The sequence below is a fragment of the Neomonachus schauinslandi genome, chromosome 12, assembly GCF_002201575.2.
Source record: "Neomonachus schauinslandi chromosome 12, ASM220157v2, whole genome shotgun sequence".
In the NCBI taxonomy this organism is placed as follows: domain Eukaryota; kingdom Metazoa; phylum Chordata; class Mammalia; order Carnivora; family Phocidae; genus Neomonachus; species Neomonachus schauinslandi.
Window position 1 is genome coordinate 787,961 of NC_058414.1, and position 12,615 is coordinate 800,575.

Consider the following 12,615-nt stretch of genomic DNA (forward strand, 5'->3'; position numbering starts at 1 on the left):
GGGGGGGGGGGGGGGGGCTGGTGGACCGCCTCCCCTGGGGCTGCTTGGTGGGGGGCGAAGCAAGGTGGGGAGACAGCAGGAACCATGGGGAGTCTAGTCCCCAGCACCCTAACTTGCACCCTTTCTTGAAAGGAAAAGAATATGCGGAGCGTGACCTGGGGACAAAAGGGTGCCCAGGCCCACGGCAGCAGGTGGGGTTAAGACCCAGGGGGCCAAGGACAGGCCCACCACGCTCCGGGAGCTGTCCTGCGATCAGGGACAGTGGCCCGGGCCCTGCGGCACCTGGGGGTCTCTAGGCAGTGCCCCACTCTTTCGCTGTGGCGGACCCCCAAGGGCCAGCCTCCTCTGCTCTGCGCCTCCCGTCCTGTCACCAACACATCGGGGCCAGCAGTGTGTCAGGGACGCACCTGGAGCAGAGGGAGGTCAGGAGGACCCTCCTGGGTGCCCCCCAAGGGGCAGCAGCCCAGGCCTACCTGGCAAGGTGAGGGCTGGGGCCGGGGCCAGGGCCAGGGCGGCTTCCAGGGCCAGCAGGGCCAGAGCTAGGCTGGCAAGGCAGTGCATAGTGGTGGGTGGCAGGCAAGTGGCAGATGGTGGCCTGTGGGCCCCAGGTGCCTTTAAAGGCGGCGGTGGGAGGAGAAATGTGGGGGAGGGGCTGGCACTGGCCCAGCTGGCCCAGGGGCTTCTGCCTTGGACAGGCCAGCTGCATCGGGCACATGTTTTAAAACTTAAAAAAGTCCCTGATAAGGTGTGCCATTTCTCTCCCTTGTGCAGGTATCGCCTGAAGGGCAGTGGGGGTGGGATGGGAGACCTGGCCGTTGTCCTTGACGAAACCAGGCTGCATTTGTGAAGGTCACCGAGACAGTAGATCGTAAAAGTTGTCATCACAAGAAAAGGAAATCTGTCACGGAGCGTGCTGACGGGTGTTAAGGAGACATCGTGCTGATCGCGTCCCACGGTTTACAAACATCCAGTCACCTCACTGTATACCTGAAGCCAAGATCGTGTCCATGTCAATGATACCACTTTAAAAAAAAGAAGGTAAAACAAAACAAGACAAAAACGAAGGGCAGAGAAGGGAAGAATGGGACCCACGACAGCAAGTCCTGGGTACCTCCGATGGGGCCCCCCGGAATGGCATGCCCCCATCCTGCACTCGGATCCCGGGTGTGGGGGGCAGGCGATCTGGGAGGACCGGCCGTGTTGCTTGTGGTGCCTTGTGTCTTCTCTGGAACTTTCTACAAGAACGGCTGCCTGGTTAGAGCAGCAGAATCGGGCCAGGGAATGTCCCAGCTATTTCTGCGCAGGGCCTGGAGGCCACTGGGAAGTCCTCTTCCCAGAAGGGCCCGCCTGTGGCAGGCCAGCCGGGCCACGTGGTTGGGGGTGGCACTCCTGGGGTCGGGAGGGAGCTTCCTCCATCCTTCTTCCCTGAGGGCCTGGGCAGGGCAGAGGCCCCGGGGTGACTGAGGGCCAGTGCCATGGGGCCTAGGCCGCCCTCCTTTGCCAGCTCGGGACCTCGGCCTCGGACAGCAGTCCCCTGTGGCCCTCAGCGTGTGCTCCATGCATTTCCAGATGTTTCGGCCCAGATGCTCTTCCCCTGGGGCTCAGGTGCCCCTAGCTCTTCCCAGCGGCCCCAAGGGTCACCGTGCTGGCCTCACGCTCCCTCAGCAGAGTTCTGGGGCCTCAGCCCAGGCCCCTCCCAGGGTGGCCAGCCGCCGCGATCCTGGCCAATGACAGTGACTTGCAGCCTCGTGCTGGCACTTCTCAAAATGGTTCCCCGCCGAAGCCTGGGAAGGAGGCAGCGCATGGGCCTGAGTGGGGAAACCAGGCCCACGAGGAGAGATGGGTAGTGAGGCCATGGTCACTCCCTGGCGGGTCCGGCTGGCCTTTCTGTCCCCGCTCTCTGTGCCTCCCCCAAACCAAGACCGGGGGACTCAGGGTCTGTCTTGCTTAGATGCTGGGTCTGATGCCAGGCTGACCAGGCCTGCTACCAGCTCCCCAGGACATGGCCCTTGGCCTGCAGGACCTGTGGTCACAAGGGCTGGCGGGCCGTCCTGCCTGGTGCCCTCCTCCCTGACCACTCGGAGCACCTGAGCTCCTTCCTGCATCTAACCTCCCCTTCCCCTCCCTTCCTCTCCTCCCCCCAGCCCCGCCTCGCACCCTCCCGGGGGGCTGCTCCCTCAGTGCTCCCCCCCTTGGGGTCCTCCCGTCTGTCTCCTCAGCTCTGCTGCCCTGGCCTCTCCTCTCCCAGCAAGGCCTAGGGAAGCTCCCCTGGGGACGTTTATTGTCTGCTCCTCCAGAATGTAATCTGCTGGGTCAGGGCCCTTGTCCATCACGCAGGTCGGCGTCGTCCCGCATCTGCGCACTTATGCACGGCGCACAGAGGGGACTGCATCAGGACTTTGGTCACCGGTCAGTGACCTCTCACATCTTAGCGTGACCCTGTGACCTGGGGGCTGGAGTCCAAACATGGGTGTGGCCTGAAATTCCCTCCGGACGGGGAACCTTGGCAGTTGCATGGCCTCTAGCAGCTCCCCGAGGGCTGCCTGGAGTTGGGGCTGGGCTAGGCCCTGGGAACCCGTGCTGGGGGGAGCCTGTCCGGGAGTTGGAGGCCCTCAGACAGGACCTGGGCTCCCCCTGCTCCCCGCAGGCTCTCCTGTTGGGGCCGTGCAAGGACCATAGGTGCCACCGGATCTGCGAAGCTTTCTGTGATGCAGGTCAGATTATTTAGAAGACAACCTCTAGTTGTTCTGATCAGAGGAATAACACACGCATTATAGGAAGTCCGGACAATTCAGAAAAGCGTGGAGAAGAAAACGAAACTCACGCCTCATCGCGTCCTGGAGCGGTATCGTCACCAGCTCGCTCGGACTTGATCTAGTTTTCCCTCACCTGTCCATCTACCATCCATCCATCCATCTCATGCCCCCCCCACAGACGCAGACGGGCCCCCCGGCCCCCGCGATGGTCTCGGTCACTGGGCCATATGCTAGCAGTGTGTGCAGACCAGCACGACGAGCCCTCCCCAGGCCCTCCAGACTTCCAGAAAGCACCGTGCTCAGTGGCGGTGGACTCCGTGGTGGTGGCGCGTGGCCTTCACCTGCAGGCTAGCACCATTTTAAACACTTCTTCACTTGCAAAGGGAGCCTTTTGTGTGACTGGGCCACACTTCTCCCTGAGCTGGGGGTCTTGTTGTGGGGGGGGGAGCGGAGGTCGGCTCTAACTGCCTGGGGTCACGAGCTGTGGCCGGGAGGGACACATAGCCCACAGGGCTGGTGTGGGGGGGACAGAGCAAGAGGTGTTGTTGGGAGAAGCGGAGAAGCTTGGGGGGCAGGGCCTTCTGCCCTCACAATCCTGAGGGCAGGTGGAGAAAGCAGAGGCTTCCAGGAACGATGTTGCCTTGAGCTCTGCAGCCCCGGGGCAGGGGACATGCGCTGCTCCTTGGCCTGGGGATGCTTGCTGGCCCTGCCGGCCTAGCCTCAGCCCATCTTCTTCCAAGAGAGATAGGCCTTCCTGCTTCCCAGCAGCCCCCGAAAGCCAGGACAGGTGGGGAAACTGATCACCTGGAGCATCATGGCCTTTGTGGGCTAAGCACACAGCGTCCCCACCAGTCCTATGGGGTCAGCTGGGTTGGGGTTTCCTCCAGCTCTCAAGGTGGAGACAGGGTCAGGGGGCCATTCTATACACTTGCCCCTCTTTGTGGGGAGCATCATGGCCCCTTAGTGGGGGTCTTGAGGTCGGTCCACATCATCAGCTGTCACGACCCCTGGGTGGGGGTCCTTGTCCCCATCACTGGCGTCACGACCCCGGGTGGGGTTCAGTCCTCAGCCCTCCTCACCGGGGCTCTTGGGCCCGAGGACCCTTCCACACCCCAGTCTCACTGAGTCATGCCCCTGCACATAGTGCCTGCACCTCCGGCCTCTTGGTCCTCTCTGGAAAGTTCTCTCCTACCCACAGTCTCTCAAGGCATCTCCTGTGCAGGGCTGCTTGGTCTGTTGGATGTCCAGGGTGAGGGGTGGGTGGCGGGAGCTCCTGGGTGGTCCGGTGGTCCTCGGGGAGGACGGCAAGTGTAGGGCTGGCTGTGTGGCCAGGGCCACCGCCGGATGAGGTGTGGCCCTCCGGCCCCAGGGGACACACAGATGCAATCGCCTCCCCACCTGGGGGCCTGCAGGGGAGGGCGGGCGGCGTCCACAGTCCAGGGGCCACGACCAGCAGTGTTGCCGGGCACAGAGGAACCGGGTCTTCCGGGGGCAGCCGATGTCTGAGTCACTCAGGTGGGAGGAGCAGGGAGGCTGCAGGGTCAGGCCCACAGGGCGCGTGGGACAGGGACCGGGTCGGGTGGGGGGTGAAAATCCTTTGTGAAATCCACTGACCAGTGGATTTCACAAAGGCCCTCCAACGGCTGACCAGGGGGAGCCCAGGACAGCCCACTGCCTGTCCTAGTGAGACAGGGCCAGGGTGGCGGAGGTCCTGGACAGAAGGCAGCGGCCCAGCCTCCTAATCAGGGGCCCAGCCAGGCTGTGGCGGGAGGGCAGGGTGGAGGGGACCTGCTGCCTGGTGTCTACCCTCGCCCTCGGACGCCCTGCCCTGGTGGCATGTCCTGCTTCAGAGCCAGCCTGGCGCAGAGAGCTGGCACAGAGTGGGCCCGCCACGGGGGGAGTCCTCCCACGAGCCCGGGGAGCCAGAGCGGCTGAGGCCTGGACTCCCTCTCCAGCCGATGCTGAGCTGGGGGGGGGGCGCTCCAGCAGAAGACATTGTCCCTTCCCTCGACAATCTCGCAGCCTTGTCCCCTCCCCTGGCATTTAAAAATCTCATTTTCCTTGCCAACGTTCAGAGAACGGGAGACGTTCTGTTAAAATCTAGCTTTCTGGTGGGGAAACACGGGAAGACCCACCGGGTGAGGGGCACAGGTGTGTGCCCACGGCCAGGGCGTCCCCGTCGCTTGGGTGGACAGAGGCCCAGAGGCAGGCAGGGGAGGGGAGGGCTTCCCGGTGGAGGGGGCGCAGGGCTGGTGGGGGCTGCGGGCCTGGGGGGCTGGAGGGGGCTAAGGAGGGGCGGGGCGTCCCGTGTGATCTATATGGGTGTATCTGTATGTTGATGGGCACGGAGTACATTTACACGTACACATGGATGCATGTGTGTGCGTGTGTGTGTGTGTGCTTACGTGTAGACTGTTTAGATCAGTACACACGGATCTACATCTGCGCACAGCCCTTTTGTGTCCAGCGCACTTTCCAGAATGACCGGTGAGTTCTCTTCCTCTGCAGCGGCCTCCTAGGAAGGATCTGGACTCTGTCTCGGGCCTGGCCGGATCAGACCACAGACTCTGGCGGTCCCTGAGATGCACGGCGGGCAGCGGACCCTCGGCCTGTCCTCTAGAAGCTGCTGTTACAGCTTTAACAGTACATAAAAGCAGGTCCCGGAGTCTACACCAGCGTGCCCGGAGCCGACCAGCCCCCGACCTGGGGTCGAGGGACCGTGATGGGAAAGTGACGTGAGGCCTGTCAGCCCAGGGCCGCGGTGGGGTCCCCCCACCCCCACCTGCAGACACGGCTTGGAGGCCAGCAGGGTACAGCCAGGTTCACCTGGGACCCCAGGCCCACAGAGTGTCCGCAAACGGAGATTTATGATTGTATTCGTGTAATGCAGGAATCCGTGAAGGGCTGCAGGAGCTGGTGTTCAGTCTTGGGGAGAAGGGCTGAGCCCTCGTCCAGACCCCCCAAGCAGTCAGCGTGAGGCTGCCGTTCTGACTCCTCCAAGCCTGGCCCCCAGCCCCAACCCCGCTCCTCTGTCTGTACTTGGAATGAGACCCCTGGTGTGGATAGGGAAGGGCATTCACAATATACTGATGAGGTAGGAAGCAGAGATGAGAAAGCAGTTGCATGGTGAGACTGACATGATGTTTGGTGTGGACAGCATGCGCTGGTCCCCATACCGGCCGTGTCCAAACATGGGGCCACCTGCGGGAACGCCATGATGCAGGTCACGGCTGGTCCCCGTGACTCTCCTGTAGGACATCAGGGTCGGGAATTCTACCCTCAGAAACTATCCTGCAGAGTCAGGTTTAGGAACCCCCAGAACTTGCCGTGGGCAGAGGTACTCCTGCAGGTGTTTGCCGTTGAGAAATATTTATTTCCTAAACATGAATCCACAGTGGGCTGTCCCTGCTTGTTACTACGGAGCTGGGAGCGATTTCTCCTACGACAAGTGTGACCTCGGGGCATGGAGCTTCTCAACAGCACAGACTCTTCCATGGACGGTCCATCCAAGTCCCCGGGGCCTCGGGAACAGGTGGCAGGCAGAACGCAGGGCTCCGCCAGCTGTGCCCGGGGCCGCACGTTCCCGTGTGGCACCCTCAAGGGGCAGGTGGGGAGCTGACGTGGACAGAGGGGGTCAGCCCTCGATGGTAGGGCCTGGCCCTCTTTCTTGGTGCAGGCCTGGGACCCGCAAAAGGACCCCCGGGGCTCCTTCCTGGTTGGAGGGAGCGGAAAAGCTGACCTCAGGCCGAGGCCCATGAGGCGGGAGGTGGACAGTGGGGACAGTGGGCTCGGCGTGCAGGGCTTCCCGGGGCTGCCAGAGCCCGCCAGGGGCCTGGGTGGACGTGGCCACTTCTCCCTGCAGGTCTGAGAGACGTGGACCAGGCCTCGTTAAAGCAGAACCTGTCAGTAGTACCCCTCTCCTGACAACTGGCGGAATGACTTCATGGAAAGTTAGCAGGAACGTGGAAAAACTCGGCGCCGCGTCACCCGCCGGACCCCTCTGACGTCGACAGGACTCCCCGTCCACCAACAGCAGGGTACACGTTCTCTTCAAGCGCCCGCAGACCAAGAGGCGCTCACCCTGGCCCACAAAGCAAGTGAAGCATCGGAGTGTTTTCGGGGAGCCCAGTGGGGGCTCTACTAAGTAGAAATTAGTAACAAAAAAGTAACAGGAAAAGTCCCCAAACTCTTGGTAACTAAACAACTGGCTTCTAGATAATCCACGGGTCAAAGGGAAGGCCTCAGGGACGTGGAAGGACCACCTGAACTGCATGACAAGGAAGATCCGGCATATTCCAACCTGGGGGCAAGGCCAAGGCGGTGTTGGCGCCGAAACGGGGAAAGTCTCACGCCCATCATCTGAGGGCTCCCCTGAAGGAGCCAAGCAGGGAAGAGCAAGCAAAAGGAAGGGAATAATAAAGATAAAGGTGGAAACCAATAAATCCGGCACAGAAACGCCGAGAAAGATGTTCCCCTGCAGACTCTGGGTCTTTGGGAACATCAGTAACATTGATAAACTGCTAGCGAGACTGACAGAGGAAAAGGGGGGAGACAGAGGGGCAGCCTCTGTGCTGGAAGTGGGTGTGGCCGGGGAGGGGAGGGGAATCCTGTGGACGGACGGCTCCCCTTTCACAGTCCCTGTGACAACACGGACAGAAGGGACCAGCTTCCCAACCGCACACCCAGGACCAAGCAAGTAAGGAACCGAGCTTGTAGATGAAAATTCCTGAAAAAGAAACCTCCAGGCCCAGAGGGTTTCACTCGTGACGTGTACCAGACATTTAACGAAGACTTAAGGCCCAATCTCCACAATCAGTTCTAGAAAATGGAACAGGAGGAAACCCTTCCCAACTCCTGTTACACCAGCAGTATTACATTGAGTCCACCCAAATCTGACAGATGGCAGAGCATGCACACAGACAGACACACACACACAGACAGACACACAGACACAGAAGTCCTCGACGAGCTATGGGCAGTGGACCTCAGTCCTATGTACAGAGAATTACACGCCATGAACAAGTGGGGCGTATTCCAGGCGTCCAAGGCTGGTTCAATATGTGAAAACCAATCAGCGAAATCTGTGTTACAGAGTGTAAAGAAGAAAAATCAAGATAAAACCTCTCAGAAAGTTAAGAACAGAAGGGAATTTCCTTGGCTTGATAACCTCTACAGCGTAATTCCTGTGAAAATCCTAGAGAGATTCTTGGTAGTCATCGAGAAGGTCATTGTCAAATTTTACATCGGAAGGCAAAGGGACCTGAGTAGGCTCAAAGAACTTGGGGGAAGAATAAGGAGGGAGGAAGCCGCCTGCCTCGTGAAGGACGTCCACGGCTGTAACAGTCAGGATGGTGTGGGATGGGCAAAGGGACGGGCAAAGGGACAGACACTGGGGATGGTGGGACGGAACTCAGCGTCCACCCATAGCCCCACAAAGACACAGCCAACCGATGGTTGGACACACTGCAAAACCAATTCAGTGGCAAGGAAGGGTCATCTTTCTGGCCCGTGGTGCAGGAACAGGTGGGCGTCCACAGGCCAAAGAAGGAACTTTGACCTAAACCTCACACCTTATAGAAAAATTAACCGCAAATGGATCATAGGGTGCAGCCTGATGAAGGGCCCAGGGGATCTCTCTGGATTGAAAATAAAAAGTTGAAAATGTAATAAAAAAAAAACCCAACAAAAATGAAATTTGAACGAAAGACATTCAAGACCTAAAACATGGAAATATACATTATGTTCATGGATCTAAAGATTCAATCATGGTGGATGTTCCTTGTTCCCAAATTGCTTTCCAGAGTCCGCACACTCCCGGTGAAAATCCTGAGGTTAATCTTGAGCCCTTGGGGAGAGGAGAGTCCTGACATTCTTGAAGGAGCCCAGCCCATGGGTGCCCTGCATCAGGACTAAATCATGGTGTATGATTCCTTTGTTGTGGGGCTGAATTTGGCTTACAAATAATTAGTTGAGAAATTTTGTTGAATTTTAGTTGAGATTTTGATGAATCCATATTCATCAGGGATATTGGTCTGTAGGTTATTTTTCCCCCTTGCAGTGTCCTTGCCTGACCTTGGTATCAGGGTGAGTCTGACCTCATAAAATGAGTTTGGGAGAGTTCCCTCCTTTTCAATTTTTTGGAAGAGTTTGAGAGATTGATGTTAATTCTTTTTTTTTTTTTTAAACGATTTTATTTATTTGACAGAGATAGAGACAGCGAGAGAGAGAACACAAGCAGGGGGAGTGGGAGAGGGAGAAGCAGGCTTCCCACTGAGCAGGGAACCTGATTCGGAGATCCCAGGGTCCTGGGATCACGACCTGAGCTGAAGGCAGACGCTTAACGACTGAGCCCTTTCTTTTTTATTCTTTCTTTCTTTCTTTCTTTCTTTCTTTCTTTCTTTCTTTCTTTCTTTCTTTCTTTCTTTCTTTTCTTTCTTTCTTTCTTTTCTTTCTTTTCTTTCTTTCTTTCTTTCTTTCTTTCTTTCTTTCTTTCTTTCTTTCTTTCTTTCTTTCTTTCTTTTCTTTCTTTCTTCTTTCTTTTATAAGATTTATATATTTATTTTAGAGAGAGAGAGAGCATGCATGAGTGGGGAGAGAGGCAGAGAGAATCTCAAGCAGACTCCACACTGAGCTTGGAGCTGGACACGGGGCTCGATCCCATGGCTCTGAGATCATGATGTGAGCTGAAATCAAGAGTCAGACGTTTAACTGACTGAGCCACCCAGGCGCCCAGCAATACAGCATTTGCTAATTAGAGTATGTATATTGTTTTTTAGACACAATGCTGTTGCACACTGATAGACCGCAGCGTCGTATAAACATAACTTATACGCATTGGGAAACCAAACAATTCACTGGACTTGCTTCATTCAGAGCCTCACTTTATTGCAGTGCTCTGGTCATAATACCTGTATTTTGAATTTACTGAGCAAGTTGCAAGTTGGAAAAATTGTTTTTTTTTCTTGTGGTGTCACGTTGCCTTGATTTTTCATGTTCCTTGAAGTTTTGTGTTACTGTCTTCACAGTGGAAGGGGCAGTCACGTCCTGCAGTCTTCACCGACTGACTTGCGGAGAGACGTACCTTCCATTAACGCTGTTAGGGATTCTCAGGCTTTCTCGGACCTGTGGACACACCTCTTCCCTGCTCCTTGCTCCCTCCTGCGGCAGAATTCTTTAGTTTGCTCGCTTTTCCTCTACCCTGCCAAGTCTAGCCGTTTGCCCACAGCCTCCCCTTTGCTTTCCCAGAGGGTGCTAAACCTCGTTGAGGTCTCTCCCTGGTCCGCGGGTTTGGGCTGGCTTTCTGGGCATGCCCACTAGCTGTCTGCAAGAGCTCTCTCTCACCACCGTTGGGGGTTTGGGAATGCGCACAGGTTGCTGGCCATCGGGTGTGTGCGTGTGTGTGTGTGGCACTCAGAGTGCTGGGGGTGCCCTGGGCCGAGGCAGAGGTGGGTGAGACTCCTTCCAGGTCCCTTGGCATTTGGTCCTGGTGACAGACCGGCTGAGTGGCTGAGTCCTCAGGAGTGTGGGCGGTTTCCTGCTCTGCAGCCCTCGGCCCCTGGGTCAGCAGCCTGGGTGCAGGCCTGGCTTCTCAGATCAGCCTTCATTGGTCTTGGAGCACAGCGGGGTTTCACAGGGTCCTGGCTGGACCCCACAGCCCCTCGAAACCACTGTTGTCTGTGACCAGATGCCACGTTGCTTTTGTCAAGGGGGACCTGAGTGAGGGACGTCTTGTCCACTTTTGCGACGTCATCCAGACTCTATTCTTCAGTGCAGGACGAATATTCCTGCCTCCTGTTTCGAGGGCTCAACGAGCTCTCAAAAGGGGGCATGCTCCCCAGACATGGCTCTCAGCCTCACCCCTCATCCTGGACATCGCACGGGTCTGCCCTCCTGTGGCTGTCTGCGTGCCTCAGGTCCCAGGAGAAGACCCTTGTAAGTCCCCTGGGAGCCTGGGAGGCCGACCTCAGCAGGTCATGCTGTTGGCAGGATCTCCTTCCTACGCACTTTCGGGGTTGGAGGCTTGAAGCTGACTTGGTTTTTTTTGGCAACGTGCGATATTTATCGGCATTCGGCCAGGAGCCCAATCCCCCACCAGTGAGGGGGGCGTCTCTGTGTGGTGGCCGCTCACCTTGCTTCTCTCTCTCCTCCCTCCCCGGTGGTCAGCTCTGCCCTGCAGATGTCTGACCCAGCAGCGGCCCCTCGAGGAGCATCATCTGCAGCAAGGGGACCGGCGTGGAGAGGAAGACCCAGGAGTCAGGGTCCGAAACAAGGTGTCCAACCTCAAATACGGTAACTATCTTCTTAAAACTTTTCGTGTTGATTGCTTGTTGAAAGCATCCTGCCCTGCCTTAGGTTACGATTTAGGGTGAGGCTCACAGGGGTAATGAGGAGACCACCTGTGGGCGCTAGCATGCCCGACAAACGTTGGGCCCCGTGGTGGCCAGAAGTCCCTGCAGAAGCTTTGAGCAAGAAGGAAGGAGGCCACGAAGGTGGGTGCGCCAGAGGTCGAGTGTGTCGTCCGGGAGGTGTCGTAGCTGGGGATACCAGAGAGAACTTCGGATCCCACAGTGTCAGGTTCCTATCTCCTGGCCAAGAAATGTTATTTTGTGAGCATGTAACAGTGACGTCATTCCTCGGGGAAGGATGCTTACTGGCCAAGATGCGTACTAAACTCCTACAGCAGCGGATGAATGTCCCATCAGAATAACCACCACCAGGATAGAATGCAATCCAACACCAGAATGGTTAGCGTGGTTTCCTGGGACATGGGCCACGTGGGAAACCAAATGGCAACCGGAACTGTGGCTGCGTGGAGGGTAGGGTGGGGTTTAGTCAGAGATGTGATGGCCTCAGGCTGGCACCTGGGCATCCCAGCCCTCGTGGGACTGTGAGCTCTGGGACCCTGTGTCAGCAGACTTGGACAGATACCCCACTGCCCACGCTCCTGGGCGCACGTCTTCTCCTCCTCCCCTCCTCCCTTCCCCTCCTCCCCTCCCCTCCTCCTCCCCCTACTCTCCCTCCTCACTTCCCCTCTCCTCCTCCCCCTACTTTCCCTCCCCCTCCTGCACCTCCTCTCCTCCCCTCCTCTCCCTCCCTCTCCTTCTCCTCCCCTCCTCCTCCTCCCTCCTTCTCCCCCTCCGCCCCTCCCCCTCCTCCCCTTCTCTCCCTCCTCCTTTCCCTTCCTTCCCCTCCCCCTCCTCTCCCTCTTCTCTTCCCCTCCCCTCCCCCTTCCCCTCCTCCACTTTATGCTTTGTTGCTCTGTGGAGGGTTTCCACCCTGTGAATCTCTTTATTCTGTGTTGCAATCATCAAGTATTAACTTTAAAAAAAGGGTTTTACAATTACAGAGCGGTAAAATGATCATAACAAATCAAGTAAAAAAAATTTTGGCATCTTCCCTGTTATTTAATTTTGCATGAATCTCGTTTAAAACATTAAAAAGCAGTTTGCACAGTCAAATGAGATTCTTTCTAAAATAAGTTTGCAAGAGATGGTGCCTATTTCCTTTGGATTCACTTCCTTTCTGCTTTTCCCTGAAATGATGTGTATTACTTCTATGAATGGGGGAAACACAAACACAAGTCAGGGATGTCACCTGTGCTCCCCCAAGTGGGGCCTGAGGACTGGCCAGGGACACTCTGTCTTCTGGCCTTCAGCCTTCACCCCCAGCATGTGCTCGCCCAGCTATGTTACCACTTGACTTCCCAGCCGCTCCATAGACCGCTGAGGCCAAGGGCTTGCTTCCTCTAGGCATCTAGGAGTGTTTCTCAGGGTGTCTCTGTGTTATCTCTGGCTATCTCTGGCTGTCTCTGTGCTGTCTCTGGGTTCTCTCTGTGCTATCTCTGGCTATCTCTGGCTGT

The 12,615-nt window shown here is 57.1% G+C and overlaps 1 protein-coding gene across 1 annotated transcript in view; it reads right to left on the reverse strand.

Moving 5' to 3' along the window:
- The window catches only part of LOC110592663 (whey acidic protein-like), a 1,388-nt gene extending 827 nt beyond the window's left edge, over positions 1–561 (reverse strand). Inside the window, exon 1 of the mRNA XM_021703730.1 lies at positions 474–561. Coding sequence (XP_021559405.1) covers positions 474–561 — 88 coding nt within the window. The remainder of the gene's footprint in view (positions 1–473) is intronic.
- Between the last annotated feature and the right edge of the window lie 12,054 nt (positions 562–12,615).